Raw genomic sequence first — 19,023 nt, forward strand, 5'->3', positions numbered from 1 at the left:
TAGTTGGGAAGGTAAAAGGAATATTTGTGGTGGCCGGGCGGTGGTGGCACACACCTCTAATCCCAGCACTCGGGAGGCAGAGGCAGGCTGATCTCTGGGAATTCGAGGCCAGCCTGGTCTACAAGAGCTAGTTCCAGGACAGGAACCAAAAAGCTACGGAGAAACCCTGTCTCAAAAATAAAAAAAAAAAAAGAATATTTGTGTTTTTGCTATTTAACCTTCGTTTATTTGGCATTTAACTTTTGCTTCTCACTTTGAAACCCACTGCCTTTAAATTGCAGGAGCAATGCTTTGAGAATATTATGTGGCAGGGTGTTTACAGTATTGCCGCTTCTTGGGTGGCTGTGGTGTGTGCCTGGTGATTAACACCGTAGTTAAGGCATGGCACAGGACCAACATGACACATCTTAACACTTTTTCTGGTTGGAAGGGGGATTTACCAAAGTTGTGCAAGAACTTCACAGTGGTTGAAAATATGTGTATGGTTGTTTTAAAACATAAAAATACAACATGAACTGTTTACAAAATTGATCTATTCAAGATTCTTAGAAACCTGAAACAGCAAGCTCATATTTTCTATTATAATGGCATCAGCAACCAAAATAATAAAATCTGTTGTACTTCAACCAACATGTCTGCTAATTATTTTAAGATTATCGTTTGACCCATTTGCTGACAGGAGGAAGAGGAGGAGGAGGAGGAGGAAGAGGAGGAGGAGGAGGAGGAAGAGGAGGAGGAGGAGCCGCCGCCAGGAGGTTCAATCCCAGTACTTGGCAGGCAAAAACAGGCGATCTCTGTGAGTTAGAGGTCAGCCTGGTCTAAAATCCAGGACAGGATTCAAAGCTAAAGAGAAATCCTGTATCAAAAAACTTTAAAAAAAAAATCCAAAATCCAAAATGAATGCTATTAAAGGTAACTGGAAAAAAAGAGAGGGGGGGAGGGGGAAAAGGGAGGGAGGAAGGGAGGGAGAGAGAGGGAGAGGGAGTGTGTGACAGATATTGAGATAAGAAGGTCCTTGCTGTCTACAACAGGACAATTTTGATGGAGAGACATTTTCAGTGGGTTGATACTAGGAATGTGTATGTTTGTACTATATTTGTATGACTGAGTTCGATGGTTAGCAATGGAAAAATGATACTTTGATTCTATGCTAAGAGGAAAGGTTTATGATTCATAGGGGAAAACAGTTTGAGACTTGGCCATCTATAAAGACAAAGACATTATTTTCCTGAAATCGGTTTTTTCAGCGATTACATAAAATGCAGGAGGGTGCATCAAAAGCATTTCAAGAGGTAATCATCTCCAGCCCTGAAGGAAACCAGCATGTAGACACTTTAGAGCATGCGCCCACCCTGAGCACCAAGACGCTGTTCATACATGCCTCAGATTTATTTTTGGCACTACAAAGTCAAACGTGTTTTCAAAAATATTATTTTCTTAATTTGTTTTCTGTAGGCAAAAATATCAAAAAAAAAGCATAAAATAATCTCAGGGAAAAAGCAAACCACATGATGTGTTTGACTTCACAAAGGAATCTCTACTGGATTAGAGCCTTTCGAGCCTTCATCATTGGGGATGTGAAATTCTAGTCCAGAAACACTGCCAGCGAACTGTGCCTTCATCACAGATGCTGAATACTGAAACAGGAGCGTCTTCCTGGGTCCTTACTTGAGGATTACAGACTGGCCGCTCACTTGCAATTATGCTAATCACTTGCTGTGCAAGCTAAGAAAACTCTGGGGCTGTGGGGAGAGCCAGGGGCACCAAGCTGAGTTCACCAGATGAAAAGTTCCATCGCTGATGCGTCTCCACGTCCTTGGTCTTCAGGGAATGGCTGAATTTTATATAAAGCCTATTTATAAACCCATGAAAGTGATACTTGCATTCACCTCGCAATGCGACATCATCTCATCAATAATTTAGGCTTAAGAAATAGATTCAAGGGACTCTGAAGGAACCTCACACATGGAAGCACAGAAACCGTCCAAGTCCTCTTACCTTGCTCCTTGATCTGGCGAATCTGCTTCACAGTTTCTTTTAAGATTGCACATTTGTCAGGTTTGAAGTTGAAGTTGTCGATATCATTAAAATTTGCAAAAATCAGCTCTGCAAGTTCTTCTATGTACTTATTTTCCTGCTCACGATTACGTTTCTCGGTGCTCCTTTTGGGACTAAGAAGGAATGTGGATTATTTGAGAAACGCTGCTATAAGAATGACAAACACGCTAAACTACAGCTAACACGAACACAGACAGCAAAGTTGCCCATTAACTAAAGCAGTTAAGATCAAAGGCATAAAACGTCCTAGAGGGTTGTATGCTTTTAAAAATTCTCTTTTTGTCCTGTGTGGGGCTGTTCCCGGATGTGTTTCATCCCCCAGCTTCACACAACTCGGTCAGGATGGTCTACCATTGCTGTGCCTAGCACTGCATTTAGTGCCAGAGAGGGAGTGGGATTTTGAAAAGGTAAGGAAGGGGGGTTATGTTAATAGAAATTCAAATTTTACTTAAGATATGATTATGAGGTGGGAATTAAAGTTAATTAACATAATTATAATTGGAATACATGGATTTCAATAACTTTTTAAAATAAATATAAAAGGTAATAAAAACAAATATTTCTTTAGAATGTTTGCAATCCAATCAGAAAATATATCAAGTCCTAGTACAGTTTGGAGCAAAGTGCAAGTGACCCAGGACTCCAAGTTAACTGTCCAGACCAAATGACCAGCAAGTGCAAACAAATTTTAAAAAAATCTTAAAAGTTCAGCTGATCTTTAATGGATGACGAAAAACATCAAAATTGGCAAAAACTTCTCATGTGAATCTGATAGAACAACAAAACTCCAAAGATCCTCTTGAAAACAATACAATTACTTGTTTAAGCACATTGAAGTCCATAAAGACATCCAAAACAATACCAAAGGGAAGAAACTTGAGTTGTTTAGTTTTTGCATTTAACAACTTATTTATGTAATATTAATTTAAAATTTGTAAATCCGGAGTTCTCATGTTAGAGTATAAATAATAGTTTTAGTTTCCTAAGTTAATTAAGCTATGATTTTTACACAATTCTTCCCTTATAGTGGCTCCATGATTTCCGCAAGATTACCCAGTGAATTACTGCAGGACAGGGCAGGGCAGAGGGTCAGGGTTTTCTAGGACTCGTTTCTGCCTGTGCACCTTGTTTATTAAGCACAGTTTTAGGAAGAAGATGGCTGAAAGGCTTACAAGAGTCCAGTTCCCATGCTTGCTCCTCCCCTAGGCTTTCCTGGGCTGGGAAAAGCATACATGAGATGAGGTGAGAAAGGGAACTGGGTTACAAAGACCTTAAGAGATCACAGGGAAGGGCTTCCCTCGTTGCTAGCATAACCTGCTAGCATAACCGGGGGCCCCAAATGAGACAACACAGCTGCTAGAACTGCTTTCTCCCCAAGGGGCTCAAAGCATGATGGGAAAGCTGGGAACCCGCAGTAGGCAAGCCAGAAGAAAATGGAGTGTACAGAAGTCCTGGGGACTCTGAGGCACAAATGCCTGCAGCAGGGCTGGCGTGTAGAGGTGGAGTTAGAAGTTAGAAGGACCTCCCTAACCTCATTAGCATCACTCACAATCTATAGACATGCTGTTGGTATTTCATTGTAAAAATCATTTGAAATATTAGTGTCTGAAAAAGCCTTCTTTGTGGTTTAAAGGAGAAATGCACTCCCCATGTACTCAGGCATTTGAATACCTGGCCCCAGTTGTTGGCGCTGGTGTGGATATGGAGGAGGTGGGGTTAGGAGGGGACGCCTTTCAGAATGAACAGTGTGCTCTACTTCTAGTTTGTGCTCTCAGCTCCCTGCCCGACCCGCCTCCCTGCCTGATGGACCTTGTTCCTCTGGAAAGGTAAGCTGTATGAACTCTTCCTTTCATGATGCTTTTAATTGTGGTGCTTTGACATGGCAACAAACCATAACACTCTTCTTCGTTTCCTTTCTGCATGGCTCTACCAAACTGTGTGCCAACAATCACTGTTGCCCTACACCACAAATGCAGATGCTTCTTCCTCTTCCAATTCGTCGTTTTTCACTAACGGGGCAGTATACTCTAAACAGTTTTTGAACTTTGTCTTTTCGCTCTCATCTTTTGGGATAGTATTTAACTATATATGTAGCCTAGCTTGGTCTTGAATTCCTCCTGCCTCGGACTTTGGGGCTCTGCCCCAATATTTTAGGAGGCTTCTAAACATACTAACCTCATTGTTTATCACAGTTCCATCAACTTAAAATGTTCTCAGCAAAAAATTTTTCCTCGTCTCTTATGAATCTAAGCGAGGTTCAAATGAGTAACCTTACACCTTCTGCATTCTGCATATACAGATGCCATCCTGAGGAAATCAGTCATTCACAGAGGACATGGATTTGTGGTTGTGATAGTGCACATTAGCCTACAGCAAAGCTGGCCTAGTAATGGTACCCCAACACGGCAAGGGGCACAGCTTGTTTTAGCACTGTTCTATCCACTGAAGAGCCACAATTTGCTTTCAACTCAATAACTGGATTTAATACTTCATGTCATTAAAAAAATAAGACAAATAAGAACTCAGCATCAAACTAACATCAAATCTTTTCATTACAGAATTTATTTGTTACAACATTCTGTGGCCTAATAGAAAATAAAATATGGAAAACTCGAAGATTATAACAACGAACTGATTATAAGAGTAAAATACACAAGGGACAGTACACAAGTATATGGAGCAATTTCCTAAAAAATAATCCATATGCTCAAAATTTAAACCATTACATATACAAAAATTTCACTGTTAAAGAGAAAAGTCAAGCACGATATTTAAATCGAGAGTAAAATCAATGCTTAGATAATGACGAAGCATGCACAATGCTTTACCAGACAAGTTTTTTCTGTAAACAATAGTCTCACCTGGGTCCAAGCTGGTCAGTGCATTCCTTGCGTTTTCTTGTCTCTGCCCTGGATGGGTCAGAGGTGTTTTCTCCCATCCCACTCATCTTGAACACATATCAGCAGCTAAAACAGAGAACAGGAGAAGGGGGATGAAGAGTACAATAAAGTATCACATTGTTTTGCCAATACTTAAGGAACTTTGACTTCAATAAGAAATTATTTGACAACATGCTGTTTTGATATATGTGCGTGTATAATGTAAAATTAAAGTAGCTTTCTCCCCATTCTTTTTGAAATGGAGCTAAGCAAATGGAAAGGTTAACACGTGAGAAATGAACCCTCCTAGCTCACCGAGCTCACCAGCACCATGAGTTGTTCTCGGCCAGCCTGGGTCAGACTGCGGCCTCCAGTTCCGAGGGTGCTCGGGCACCATGGAGATGAGGTGTTGTAAGGGGTTCCTCCCTGCCTGTTTATAGTTGGCCAATAATGACTGACAGACAGCTGGGGGAAGTGGGAGGGTTCCAACGTTATCCTGGCAGATTTGATCCCCTTGTAGTGGCCCTGCACAAGGCCTCTAAAGCAGTGCGTCTCAAATGGAGGTTCTTCCTGCCTCCCTCAAGGTTCAAGGCTCTACCTCCAGCTCCTCCCTCTTCCTCTCTTGGCAGTCCATGTCCCTCTTAAGCCTCCCAAGATGGCTCCCTTTCATACATTCCGCTAGACTGACTTTCCTTCACTTAGCAAGTCCAGTTGCTATCACCAAAGGCCAAATGTGACTGAGGTATATAAGGATAAAATGACCGTTCTAAAAGAGATAACGCCTACAGTTTAGAGAAAAACACTTAAGAGTTACTTAAGAGGTTTAGTGTCTGCTTGACAAAGGGAAAAAGCACAGCTCAGAAGTTGGCATTTAGACCTTTTCTAGAAACCCATTCTATGCTCTTTCTCCTTCATGCTGAATGTCTGCTGCCCTGCTTTACTCCTCTCTAGATTAGGAAAAGATGGTGAGAAGGCAAAGAACCTCAGAAAGACACCAGCAAGAGCAAGGAAAAACAAGAAAACAAAAAAAAACAAAAGTTGGGTCAAGGAAATCAGCAAAGAACATCTAGGCATCACGGTCACCTACCAGTCCAACTGTCTGCAGTCTCCTTGGGTGTAATCCCAGACCTCATTCTCCGTGGTCCCACAGTTACCGCCCCGACCACTGTTCTGATCCAGTGGGCAGTAGGGCCAGTTGTTTTCTCTCTCCCCTATCTTTTTGAGAGTCATGTGTTTTACAGAGCCAATTGTTTTTAGGGAGTCAAAATGAAGAAACGCTGCATCAGCATGAGGGAGGTGACACCAATGGAACATTCAATTCAGGAGGTCACATGGAAGGGACAATCTGAGAACTGATGCCTGAGCTTCCCGCGGGCGGGCAGGCGGGAGCAATGTAATCAAGCCTCAAGGTCCAACTCTCTGCTTAGTTTTTTGCACAGTAAGAACTCTAGTTAATATTCATTTAGTACATATGCTATGTACTAAAACTTACAGAATCAAAGCCCAGCTATGAAACCTCTATTGCCAAGCCGCCATGTGCTAGCCTTTAAGCCCAAACTTTACCACTTGGTTAGCCATGACCTTAAGACGCATTGCTACTTGAGCATTAATGATGTTCTGCAAAATGGAATTACCACTGACACCCACAGTAAAATTGCCCCAAGAAGGGGCAGGGCCTGGGACTTACAGAAAGCCACTGCTGAGGCCCTGCCTCTTCTCTGACTTGCCTGTCACCTACCACAGGCAGAGGCCTGAGGGAGAAGTAACAAGATCTGAACTTCTGTACATGATGCGATGGTTCTTTCACTACTTTCCTGTCACTGCAGATGGCCATGATGGTGGGGAATAGAGGGAGTGTTGCTTAAGACAGGGCAAAAGGGATTAATTCCTATACAGGCAACACTCCAACACACACAAACAGCCCTTACTATGCGGCCTGTGCTTCTGTACTGAGATTTAAGAAACATATGCATGGGCTGGGGAGCCAGGCCACTATGGGAGGTACAGGAGACAACATGCCACAAACATTCATTTTTACTAATGTTTTCTGAACCATAATTCCCAAGATTTTACTTATCACCATGCAAGGAAGAACCTCACATCTAGTAAACTTCCAAAAAACTATCCAGGTCATTCCCATAGAATTGGTTGTGAACAAGTCATCAAAATACAAGTATAATTCAAACAAAGTATAATCTTCACTAGATAGCAAGAACAAGCCCCCCAAAACAAACAAGAACCCCCACATAGGTAGATATAGGTGATATTTTATTTAAAATAAAACATATATAACTATCACCATGAATACTGACTCCCACCGCCAGAAAGATCAGAGACCTCAACGGTTAGAATAAGTGTCTGTTAGTCAGAGAATCCGTGTGGGATTGAACACTGGCTTTCCTGTCGCACACCTTAAATTTACACACAATATCTAATGTCCATGAGTAGTCGGCACTCACAATTTCCACAAACGGACTTGAAGAGATGAGAGGATCAAGAGTATGTGCATTCTGGCCCAAGAGCAGTAAACCCAGGGAGTACACTTCTGTATCTTATTTGTACCTTCTCCAGATTAACTTGAAAACACTCTATTTGTACCATTAAAACATCTTTTGATTCTGCTGGGCGGTGGTGCACACACCTTTAATCCCAGCACTCAGGAGGCAGAGGCAGGTGAATTTCTGTGAGTTCGAGGCAGAGCAAGTTCCAGGACAGCCAGCCAGGGCTACACAGAGAAATCCTCTCTCAAAAAAATAAAAATAAACAAACAAGAAAACAAAAACCCATCATTTGTTTCCTCCTGAGTTTACTTATATGCTAATCTTTCCTTTTTGTTATATAAGGGTTCCTTAAATACATTTCCTCAGCATATAAATGTCTACATTTTGAACACAATGGTTCCTGGCTCGTACATTTTTTTTTGTGTGTGTAATTTCCCTAGGTTACATCTCTCAAGTACACAAATCCACCAGCCTTTACATTGCAGAGGGAGAGGAGGGACAGCAAGTCAAAGAGGACCACCTGACCATGCTCCATCTCTCTGGGAGAGGCCACGGTGGCCACACACTAACTGCCAATCATTGGTGGTAAATAAGGACCCCTACCCCAAGGAAAGGCGGTGGGTAGTTTCTGGCTGAAGCAGGAGGAGGGCAAGGAGGAGTGTGTCCTGAAGCACACAGGCTTGTGATCTGTTCTTTAGTAGGTTAGACAACACGCAAGCCTCAAGAGTCAGGGTTTAGAACAGCTCTGTGGATCTCTGAAGCAGGGGACTCTCTGGCATTTTCCATGCCCCATGTGCCCAACATTTTACCTGTAGAATGGGGCAGAGCCAGGTGAGTTCACTGTTTTCCTCACCACTCAAGATACTGGGCAGAGCAGAAACACCATAGGCAGATGACATAGATAAAATCTGTCTTCAGGCCTACATAAGAATACCAGAAGCAAACAAATAAACCACACAGAGACGAGTTCTAATGTATTTTTGTAGATCGGAGTTGAAATTAATTTCCAATATAAAAGCAGGAGGTGGACAATACTCAAGGCACATTCTGGAGTGGGTAAGCAAGTGAGCCTGCGCGTTTCTACATGTTTTCAACATGCTTGAGTATGCCCCTCTGAGACTTTTCACATAAATCACAGAAACGGGTGGGGCCACAAGAGGTAGCTGAGGATAGTTACAGTGAGTGAGTGAGAGCAAACCGGTTTCTACCAGATGACAGCTGCAGTGAAGGACAAGCCTGGAGAAGAAGTTGTTATTTGTCCATTCTTGTTATCAATAGCCACACAATAGCAGTGCTTTCACTGTGATGGAAGGTCTTTCCTCCCATTCCTTGATATCAGATTGAATGTACTTGATAGAAGAAGAAAGAGCCACAAAATTCAGCAAGCTTCGTCTTTTAAAAGTAGCAATATTCTGGGAGGGAGGAACAATGCCCACAGTCAAGTTCTCAGCAAATGACAGAAAGCAATATAAAATGTCCAATCTCAAGTCAATTAAAGAATGCACTCTTTTCTTCATGGAACTCACCCATCTAGCTTAGAAGGCCGCAAAGCTGCTGCTTGCAAAACAGCCTCGCAGCATTAGAGCTGATTAATAACCCGGAATCCATGCAAGCGATAATGTGCACTTTATCTCTTATCAGCACAGGCCATCTTCCAAACAAGGCCTGTAAAACTGTCAGATTTATTATATGCTGAACAAATTCAGTTAAAGGATAAGTAAGGATAATATCCTTGCTTAAATCCACACAGAATAAAGTGGTCAAGCACCAGGACTTCTCCCGGTTCTAAAAAGAAAGTTTTAGAGTTGAGTCCCTATTAAGTCCCCTACTTTAAGATGGAATTCAAAAGGAATTTTTCCTGGGGCAGAGACGATATACCAAAACAGCTCCTTTTATCCTCCCCGCAAGGCTTGCTTCGTCTACAAGGTATTTCCAACCGTTTTCTCTGTGCAGCCCTGATTGTTCTAGAACTCACTATGTAGGCTAGGCTGGCCTTTCCTGCTTCTGAACTGGTTCTCGACTTTCTGAGACAGCCTTATACTCTGTAGCTCACATAAGACTTGAACTCTCAGTCCTCCTGCCTGTCTCCTGAGTGCTGGGGACAAACCTTCTGAAGACTAATAAACACTCCAGCATTACAAAAGCACATATAAACGAGCATGCCTCCATCCCTATTCTGTAGAGACACCACTGTACAGAAACTCACTGCGCTTCCCTAGTGTATCAAGTCATGTGAAAACAGCTGATTCTCAGTTCCCAGAAGTTCCTCTCTCAGGGTCTATCTACTATGTTCCAGGGAGGAGATTCTCTGTATTATACAAACTCAGAATTCTTGGCTATTCTCTGATACATCTAAGGAAACACAGTATCTAATACTTGAATGACCAAAACATACTGTTTGGCTGTGGGTACTGGGAAAGGCAAAGGAAAGGAAGGACAAGTATTTTGGAAATACCTGCTTCCAAGTAGTGTTCATTGCTCAAAATTATCCCTGGCAAACCATTATGGTAAGATGCTAACTTTCACCAAAGGTTAAATAAACATTCATTCAAATGTAGTAAATATGCAGATTATGTAAAAATATTTTCCGATTCATATGAACAAAACAACATGACAGACAGAAATCAAACTGAAGCACACCTGGACATGGGTGAAAGCACACACTTTTTCTTCCACCTGGACCATACAAAGAGAGAACACTATTTTAGCTATTAAAACGGTATATTATTTTCCTATAAGGGGTATTACTCCTTTTACTGGAACATAGGAATCCTTTAACCTCATCTCATACAATATACGGTCATTCCAGATTTCATATAAAATTTCAATTTATCTACAATGTCAGTTTACCTACATGTTCAGACTCACAAAACTGCACAGCAATGCTTGCAGTGACAACTGTTAGTTTGCAAAGGTTTAGAAGAGTCACTTCTAAAGAGTGCAGGATCAAAGACAACAGAGTCTCAGAGTGACCTGACTGGTTTCCAGAAACACACTGGATATTTGCCTTTCTAAGTAACATGGTCGTCAGGCACACATTGGCCTCCCCAGAAAATGACTTCAATACACCTCCGCATTTCCAGGACCAAACATCACATCCTACAACTACTCTCCAAGGAGATGACTTCAGTAACTACCTTCTGCAGGCTGGGTCCTCTTCCACACAACAGTAAGAATACTATCTAAGTAAACGTTTAGGATAAAATTTTCTTCTCCTTAGTATACTTTGCTCTTAGATTTACTTTTGTATAATGGCCTTAAAGTGGTCTATTAGACAGTAACTAGAAGACACATTGTACTTTCTGACTGAAAGCCAATAATACTCATGAATTTTTTAGTGAAGACACTTCAAGATGCCATTGGGAAGACAGCAATAAACACATTAGGCTGCAGACGGGCATCAGCTCTCTAACGTACACCATGATAAACAAATGAATGGCTTCACTCATGTTCACTGGCGACAGAAATAATTCGGTATGACACTTCCATTGTCTACATCTTTCTTAAAGGGGAGGGGATGGCAAAATTCATTACAGAATATGTAAGTGGGGGTGCGGTGGGGCCAGAGAATAGCCAGTGTGATGTCAGTATCAGTTTCTGCTTTCTGGGTCCTCACCGTTTCAGTTCTTCAGTGCGGGCATTCCCAGGGCTCCTTGACTCCGTAGGTCAGATGAGCTAATACAGTCAGAAATAGCAAGATGAGGTTTTAATAAGGGCTCAGATGGGAAAACATGAAAGAGCATCATTCCCTGCATGCTATAAGCCCTTGTCTTCCTACTACAAGGAGGTGTCTGTCTCCAGTTAACGTATGAGAATCAAATTTCTTCTGAAGGCTTAAGCACATACTCTAGAAAGATATCAGCAAAGAACACTGGAAGTGGAGGATTCATGTTGAACTTTCATAACTTGTCCAAGGCAAAATTCAATTATCTTTCTTTACTATTAACATCATTTACAATTTCTTTATGAGAATTAAAAGTCTTCCTAATTTATTATTTTTATTTTTTGGTTTTTTTCGAGACAGGGTTTCTCTGTGTCTTTGGAGCCTGTCCTGAAACTAGCTCTGTAGACCAGGCTGGTCTCGAACTCATGGAGATCCGCCTGCCTCTGCCTCCCGAGTGCTGGGATTAAAGGCGTGCGCCACCATCGCCCGGCTTGCCTTCCTAATTTATGTGAGAAACTGACTAAAATGAGAAGGGCAAGGCAGCCTGAAGCACTCTAAAGCATTCTTACTGAGCTGTATGAAGTTCCTCTCTCGTCCTTTTATCTCTTTTAGGTTGATATTTACTTAGAGAGGGCAGGTTGCATGTAGATACTTTGTGTACCTCCGTCTTAGGGTTTTTAATGCTGTAAAAAGAGGCATCATTACCACCGCAACTCTCATAAAAAAAAAGATTTAATTGGTGTGGCTCACTTAGCATTTCAGAAGTTCAGTATGTTATCAACATGGTGGGAAGCATAGCCATGTGTGGCAGATGTGGGGTTGGAGCTGAGAGTGTCACACTTAGGGAACCTTGAGGAAAAGATGCCTCAAAGTCCACTGCTACAGTGACACACTTCCTCCTAATGATGCCACTCCCCTTTTTTCTTTCTTAGCATAGCACCACAACCTCACTTTGACTGACGTCTTCTTGAGATGGATGTATATATGCCTTGTAGTAACTAACTTCTCTGATCTGTTTCCAAAAGAAACTTCAGTGACAAAAGTAACAAAGTGACAGGTTCGATTCAAACTCATGTGATTTCAGTAACTGGCATTGTTTGAGCTTCTTTATATTCTTCTGGGTAAGTTCCTTTGAAAACAAATGCTTACCACCACTTCAAAGATGAAAAAACTGAGACAAAGAAAAGCTCACGTAGCCTTAGCAAGGCGCCTAAGTCTCAGAGTTCAAGAGGCAGGAGAGATGGCTCAGAGGTTAAGAGCACTGGCAGCTCTTCCAGAGGTTCTGAGTTCAATTCCCAGCAACCGCATGGTGGCTCACAACCATCTAGAATGAAATCTGATGCCTTTTTTTTTGGTGCATAGCAAGGATGGAGATAGAACACTTATAAGTAATAAATAATACAATTAAGTTTTATAGTTCAAAAGTTAATCCAGTCAGGAGTGGCGGCACTAACCTTTAAACCTAGCACTTGGAAGGAAGAGGTAGGAAAACTCTGTGGGTTCCATGCCAATGAGTGCTACACAATGAGACCCTGTCGGGGGGGGGGGGGGGTAATCCCATAGTTCCTCGATTCTCATAACTGTAATGTGGGCACTAAAGTATCCTGTTCAGAACATATAAAGATTTCATTGAAAAGAGAAATTTATAAACTTGAATATGTTATAAAAATTACTGTGTTTTAATCTAACTTAGTAAGAATGAGTTCCTTTGATAGGACCTTTCTTTTTTCACATACTTTACAGCTATGCAGTCAGTAAATACACCAAACTCCACCACTGCTGTAGACAGCATACAAAAGACTACAGTCCATGCCTGAGACAAGTCTTAGCTGCTGAGCTGGAGAGAAGGTGGAGCATTGCTGTTCTTCTTGCATTAGTATGAAGTTACCAAAGTAAGTTATTAGACATTCTCCAGCACACAAGATCACTGAGGTTCACGTTTTCCCTGTAAAATCAGCAATGGTAACAGGCTTATTAAGAAGCCAGTTATCAAGGATAATTATAAAGAATGCTACATGCCACTTTAACCATCTTACTCCAAATATATAAGCCGAGTATCAGTCTCTACTACTGTATCAGCACTCCCCTGCATAAATCAAATTCAAACTGAAGAAGCTATGATTTCCAATTTTTGTTCATTTAAAAAGACCTAAGCTTTTGTTTGTTTGTTTGCTTGTTTTACCAAGGTTTTATTATGTAGCCCTCACCTTGAGGAGGAGCAGAAAGAGGAGTGTCCGGGATTCACAGAAGGGAATACAGGTCATGGGGCATCATCTGCTCTGTTAGCCCAGCACTTCAGCCAGAGTTTACACATGGCTGCTGCACAGTATCACTGGAATGTTGGCATATTCCACGTGTGAGGGAAGTGACCAACAGACGAAGCCCATGGCTCTCACTGTGGTCGGCAGGTACAGAGGGGGCAGGAAGCAGAGAGAAAGCAGGAGTGGGGGCTCAGGGAATCCTGATGGACAAGGAGAGCTGAATGAATGACACACTAGTACATCTGCTATGGCTCAGAGCACACCCCAGGTGTTCATCCTGCTATGAGATTCCTAAATACCATGTCTTAGTGACCTGGGATGTTACTTAATTAGCCTCTTTGAACTTTAGCCTCTTCATTTATGATAATACAGACATTCTCTGCTTTGTCAGGGTATAAAATGGGTAGAGGACTGGCACCCTGGGAGAGGTTTCTTAATAAACATAAAATATTTGAACTCAATAGCATGTAAATATTTATGAAATTGTCCAAGGTGTTAGTAAATAGAGTTGGAGAAGAAAATTAGTTTTTTCTCTAAGTAAGAAAAGTTACTTCAGGGGCTGGAGAGATGGCTCAGTGGTTAAGAACATTGCCTCCTCTTCCAAAGGTCCTGAGTTCAATTCCCAGCAACCACATGGTGGCTCACAACCATCTGTAAAGAGATCTGGCGCCCTCTTCTGCCCTTCAGGCATACAGACAGAATATTGTATACATAATAAATAAATAAATAAAAAAGAAAAGTTACTTCAATAGTAACAATCAATTTTTTGATGAATATAATTTAATTTTTATTCTCATTTCTACATGCTCAAATTTTTATTAAGAAAAAACAAGGAGGGGGAGGGAAAACCAGTGAAATGGCTTAAAGAGTGCTTGTCATGCTGGCCTCTTGGCCTCATTTTGATTCCCAGAACCCATGTCTGAGTGGAAGGAGAGAGGCACTTGTGATGGTTGGTTTTATTGTGAACTTGCCACAAAGTAGAGTCATCTAAGCAGGGATACTACCAGTCCTCTGACCTCCACATGCATACTGTGGCACTCATATCTGGCGCGTGTGTATGTATATGTATGTGTGCGTGCACGCGCACATGTGTGTATGTATGTATATGCATGTGTGTATGTATATGTATGTGTGTGTATGTATATGTATGTGTGTATGTATGTATGTATATGTGTGCATGTATGTATATGTATGTGTGTGTATTTTATGCATCATACTCACTTCATTCTCTACCTCTCTCTCTTCCCTCTCTCTGATACTATAAGCAAACTATAGAGTTGCCTTGGCCATAGTGTCTCTTCACAGCAACAGAAGAGAAACTAAAACACATTTCCTTCTCTGCACCAAAGTCTAGGGTACCCGCCTGGCACTCTCCCCTAATAAAGACAACCAACCCTGCTGGGCCACAGCTGGGCCCACATTACTGCCCCCACCCCACTTACCTCCACTCCATCCAAACTTTCATCTCTAACTCTTCTCCCTGGTTCTTTACCTCTAATCAAACAAGAAAAGAATTCAAGCATGCTATAAGGAAAAGCATAGGACCCAAATAAAGGCAAGCGCTGTTTCCATTCCTGGGTAAAACATGTGCAAGAATCAAAACAGACTTGATTCTCTTTTTCCCTGTCCTTCCACACAAGGATAAAATGAACAGAGCCCACTCCATCCCCCAAAAGCCAAGCAAGCAAGTAAGCAGGCAAGCAAGCAAACAAACAAAAACAACAAAAACCAAATACTTTGAGGCCCCTGGACTCATTTTCTTGCCCCCCCCCAGTCCTACAAACTTTCTTCTTGCTGTACCATCACCACAAACCTCAACAGCATGTCGTTCAAGGCAATGATTGCCACTAAAAGGAAAAAGGCATAAAGCCTGCTGGCTGCATTTGTATCCAAAAGGCTGAGGCATGAGAGTCAAGAGTTTAGACTCAATTTGGACTATAGTCTAAAGTAAAGCAACTCTGGGGCACCAGAGCAGCCCCCCTCATCCAATCCAGCCTTACAGAAATAACTTTTATTTTCAAATAACACAAACTTAGAGAGTGGCTAACTAATAATTAACATGATTTGAAACTTAAATTAAATTCATAACTTTAAAGAATTTTCAGATGATCAACAACAACAAACGAGTCAAAAAGCTGAACTTGTACCTTTCTGTGTCCTTTAAATAGAGAATTTTGACTCCGGGAATAGTGCGGTGGTAGACCCCACGCCTAATACATGTAGGCCTCTTTGCTTCAAGTCCCAGTAAGCCCCACACACCAAATTAACCACATTCTAAGCTTTTCTTAGCAATTTTCAGTTCCAGTTTCAAAGCTGAGAAATGAACAGCTGTCAGCAGATGCAGGGTCTCTACTATAACAGCACATCTAGTTGTAGAAAGCAATAGCACAAAGTTCACAGCTCCAGGATAAAAATACAACTGGACTCAGGAACAATGGTCTTTAATTACCTCCAGGAATGAGCATAAAATTAAATCCAGAAGAACTTGAACCGTGCCACTAATGTCAAATATGACAAAAAATGAGAAGGCCATCTGAAGAAACCGTGGATGGTGTCTGGGTAGTGCTGGGGCCTGAGCATCCCTGGGAAAGGTGAGCAGACTCCAGGCCAGACTTGCCATGACAAACTGCAGAGAACAGCCTTCGGCCTGCCATATCTGTGCTGAGGCTGAAGACCTATGGATGATCCTCATATCTAACTAACCCAGAGCCTTCCTCTCTGAGGGAGAAAGCAGGAAGAGAGAAGGAAGGGGCCGTGTACTCATTTAGTCCTTACTAGATAGTGTCAATGGTAGAGCCCAGCTAATCTGCAGGGCTTAACTGAGTGGTTTTTGTTAAACATGGCAATATATGAGGTAGAGATCAGGGTGCCGGGGCATGCTGCGGAGCAGTGCTGGCACGGGTGATGGTTCTGGCACAGGGGGAGGGGCCCAAAGCCGAGCTGCTCAGGATCAGCTCAGTCCACACCTGTCTATCTTCTTAGGCTGTAAGTACTAGATCACACATAGTGGCCGCATCAACCGACGCTCTTGCAGGAGCTCCCATCTCACAGCCAACACTGAGAATGACACCAGGAGTTTTGCTGGCTTAAAAAAAAAAATCATAGTACAATTCTGCTTTACATTCTGATCAACAGTAACCAGTGTCTCTTGGGCATTTCCAGCACTTTATTTTCACTTAATAGAGGAATGTGGACCAGAAGAATATTGTAGCTACAGTAAGCAGAAATTGGCTGGACAGCACAGGATACTGTAGAGATGAAAGCAAGATGGCAGTCTGGTGCTGGAGTGATGGTCCAGAGATGTTGCTCAGATAGGACCAAAGGTCAGTTCTCAGCACCCAGGAGGTGGCTCACAGACATCCTTAGCTCCAGTTCTAGGAATCCAAAGCCTTATTCTGAACTCTATGGACATCAGACTTGTGAATGGTACACACACATACATACAGGCAGACAATCATACACATGAAGTCAATCTTGAAAACTGGTTTCCTAGAGGTTCTCAAACCTGGGCACTAAAGGAACTTCAATACAACACAGACTTCCTGGCTCCACTCCAGATCAGTTAAAACAGAATGGCTTAGTGTGGACAATGACTAGAACTTAGTGTGGACAATGACTAGAACATTGACTAGAACTTAGTGTGGACAATGACTAGAACTTAGTGTGGACAATGACTAGAACAAAGACAATGACTAGAATTACCGGCCGAGACAACAATGGGAGTAAAGAGTTAAGGCCAGTGTAATAATACTCTGTGTCAATCAAACACTGGTTCATTTTGGCTCTTCTGGCAGGCCACCTCTTCCCTGTAATCCAGTTCCCTAGAAGTTGCTGGTTTCTTAGTAAACAGAATAGGCAGGAGTTGGAGACTATACCTTCTAGTTCCTCATGGCAGCTGTAAGGCCTTTGTTCAAATACTCTGCTCCTGTGAACACCCGATCCACCCACACTGTGTGACACTAAGTTTTTGTTGTTTTTGTCAATGCAAGCTAGAGTCATCTGAGAAGAGGGAACCTCAACAGAGAAACATCCTCATCAAAGTGGCCTATAAGCAAGCTTGTGGGGTATTTTCTTGATTAATGATGGATGTGGAAGGGTACAGAACACAGTGGGTGATGCTACCCCTAGGCAGGTGGTCTTGGGGTGTATAAGAAAGCAGGCGGAGCAAGCCATGAGCATTCTTCCATGGTCTCTATTCAGTTCCTGCGTCCAGACTCCTGGTACTGAATGTCTTTCATGATTAACAGGACTATAACAAAATTACCGCCATCCATCTACCTTCCTTTCGATGAGATTTGCCAGCATCCACCAGCTATCCTGAAATTAGTCTTTACTGTCCTGCCAGCATCCCACCAGCTATCCTGAAATTAGTCATTACTGTCCCCACAGGTCTTGGTCTGATCACACTTCTGGTTTACTTTTACATGGTCACCTCTAATCTTCCTCTCAAATGTTTCCACTTGAATGTCCCATGTTCCCCTAGGCTCTAAAGAAACCGGTTTTCTTACAGTCTTTTCTGTATGACTGTCTTCAGTGTGGAGAAGCTTTTTCCATTTACTTCCTTCATTACCTTGCTGCCCTCACTTTCATGCCTCTATTCACAGGATTTATCATGCAACCCTCTACTCCCAGAGGGGGAAAGCTGGGAACTGATAGGAATACTACATGGTTCTAGGGGAAAGCGTCCCACAGATACCTCATGTTTTTTGAAACTGCTCTTAGTACTGCTTCATCCTCAGGTCAGTCCCATCTAGTTTCCTCAGTTTTCATAACTCCAGTATTCCTCAGTTGACTGTGTCCTCTTAGGAAGGCAGGCACCGTGCTCCTTACATTACTGGGATCTCAGAGGATGCCTTCCTTCTTCCACAGTACAATCCAAGCCCACTTCTCCTTCCTATCTTCATGTTCTCCCAGATCTCACTATAAAAACTGTATGGAGAAGCATTTTCTACCTCCTCCTCTTTAACCTATATGCCAGGCACACTCAGACCATATCTCCTAGTCTCGGGAGTGGGGGAGAGTCCCCTGAGTCTGAATCTCTCTCTGGGCTCTACCAAGTCATGTACGAGCTTTTCCGCCACATTCACACCGTCCAAAACACTGAGGTTACGCCTCCCTCACCTCCAGTGTGCAGCCATCGACTTGTGCTTTGGCACTCCTCTCACTTGCCTGCCTCTCAGTAGAATAATATTTGGAAGACAGCTTATTTTGTAGCACCTCCAGGAGGGATATAGAAGTGATCTATAATCAAATTCAGTGTTATCTCGGCAATGACATATACGAATAGTCACACCAAGTAGGACAAATGAAGATATAAACCATCTCACACTCATTTAGGACAGACTTAACAGCAAATAAATCAGGAAATCTTTCCATTTTCAGAATCTGCTGCATTCTGAGTCAAATAAGGGAATGCAGGAATACTGCCTAGTGCCACCACCTCCAGTAATTCCATGGTTCAAGGCCAATTCTTCCCCTCTAGTCTTCTGGGACATTCAAATGCAAAACTTGGATGTGAGGGTGGTCTGGCAGTCAGGGCAGGTGCCCCTTCCTCCTACCCTACTCTGTGTGCATCCTTCCTTAAATGCACTGGGTCCAAGAGCATGACTTTCCCCCAATAGAGGAGGACCAGTCTTCAGTTGAGCGGCTGGCTAGAAGCA

General features: G+C 42.4%; 1 protein-coding gene across 7 annotated transcripts in view; it reads right to left on the reverse strand.

Moving 5' to 3' along the window:
* Ncoa2 (nuclear receptor coactivator 2) overlaps nucleotides 1-19,023 on the reverse strand; it is a 223,375-nt gene that overhangs the window by 78,555 nt on the left and 125,797 nt on the right. For 5 of the 7 annotated variants that reach the window (XM_075971395.1, XM_075971390.1, XM_075971391.1 and 2 more), the window contains exons 3-4: nucleotides 4,920-5,024; nucleotides 1,999-2,171 (exon numbers count right to left, since the gene is read on the reverse strand). In XM_075971395.1, the coding sequence (XP_075827510.1) occupies nucleotides 1,999-2,171; nucleotides 4,920-5,005 (259 nt within the window). In that variant the 5' untranslated portion in view covers nucleotides 5,006-5,024. Of the gene's footprint in view, nucleotides 1-1,998; nucleotides 2,172-4,919; nucleotides 5,025-11,054; nucleotides 11,114-19,023 lie in introns of all 7 variants that reach the window. The other 2 variants (XM_075971393.1, XM_075971394.1) reach the window with 1 other exon arrangement.

Source organism: Microtus pennsylvanicus, chromosome 5, assembly GCF_037038515.1.
Source record: "Microtus pennsylvanicus isolate mMicPen1 chromosome 5, mMicPen1.hap1, whole genome shotgun sequence".
NCBI lineage: Eukaryota > Metazoa > Chordata > Mammalia > Rodentia > Cricetidae > Microtus > Microtus pennsylvanicus.